At 54.8% G+C, this 952-nt stretch overlaps 1 protein-coding gene across 1 annotated transcript in view; it reads right to left on the bottom strand.

The window, feature by feature from the left end:
- The window catches only part of TNPO3 (transportin 3), a gene marked incomplete at its 3' end in the record, with an annotated part of 39,114 nt that overhangs the window by 17,666 nt on the left and 20,496 nt on the right, over positions 1 to 952 (bottom strand). The window contains exon 8 of the mRNA XM_035902530.1: positions 510 to 648. Within this exon, the coding sequence (XP_035758423.1) occupies positions 510 to 648 (139 nt within the window). The remainder of the gene's footprint in view (positions 1 to 509; positions 649 to 952) is intronic.

Raw genomic sequence — 952 nt, 5'->3', positions numbered from 1 at the left:
AGACAGGCCAGGATGCCGCTGGCCCTCTTGGCCACCTGGGCGCCCTGCTGGCTCATATTCAGCCGGCTGTCAACCAGTACCCCCAGGGTCCTTTTCCACCAGGCAGCTTTCCAGCCACTCTTCCCCAGGCCTGTAGCGCTGCATGGGGTTGTTGTGACCCAAGTGCAGGGCCCGGCACTTGGCCTTGTTGAACCTCATACAGTTGGCCTCAGCCCATCGATCCAGCCTGGCCAGGTCTCTCTGCAGAGCCCTCCTCCCCTCCAGCAGATCAACACTCCCTCCCAGCTCGGTGCCATCTGCAAATTTACTGAGGGCACACCAAATCCCCTCATCCAGGTCATTGATAAAGACATTAAACAAGACCGGCCCTAGGACTGAGCCCTGGGGGACACCGCTCAGAGGAACCGAAGCCTCCTGACCCAGAGGAAGGTTTTTCCACAGACTCTTACTCCGGACGAGTGCGATTTGGCGATGGGGTGAGGAGGGGAACACGGGTAAAGCTCACTCACCTCGTACTGCGGGTGACCTGCACATATCAGCAGCAGCTCCAGCGTCCGCAGGTCGCCAAGCCCTTGACCCGGCGTACAAACTATTTTATCTAGGAACGTCTCACACAGCTCGGTGAAAACACGGCAGTAATTGAGCACCCTGGTGAAGAAAAAAAAACAAAAGAGGACGCAAGTCAGAAGGATCTTCCACACAGGACCAGATATCCCAGCACGGAGAGTTGGTCCATGCAGGTACCGTGCCCCAGAGCCTCAGCCCAGACCGAGAAACACCAGCTTCTGCTTTAGCTTTCTGTCAGCAGCTGGAAACATTTATTTAAGGGGAGCTCAAGGGCAGCTCCCCTTAAATAAATTGCTCAGGAGTAGGTGAAAACGCTGGTTTCCAATAGGCAAACGTTACGAAATTTTCATATTACCCACAGCATCTGAGAGAACTTCTCCAAAAC

Source organism: Egretta garzetta, unplaced genomic scaffold (assembly GCF_000687185.1).
Source record: "Egretta garzetta isolate BGI_Z169 unplaced genomic scaffold, ASM68718v1 scaffold579, whole genome shotgun sequence".
NCBI lineage: Eukaryota > Metazoa > Chordata > Aves > Pelecaniformes > Ardeidae > Egretta > Egretta garzetta.
This window is presented reverse-complemented; position numbering and strand designations above follow the sequence as displayed.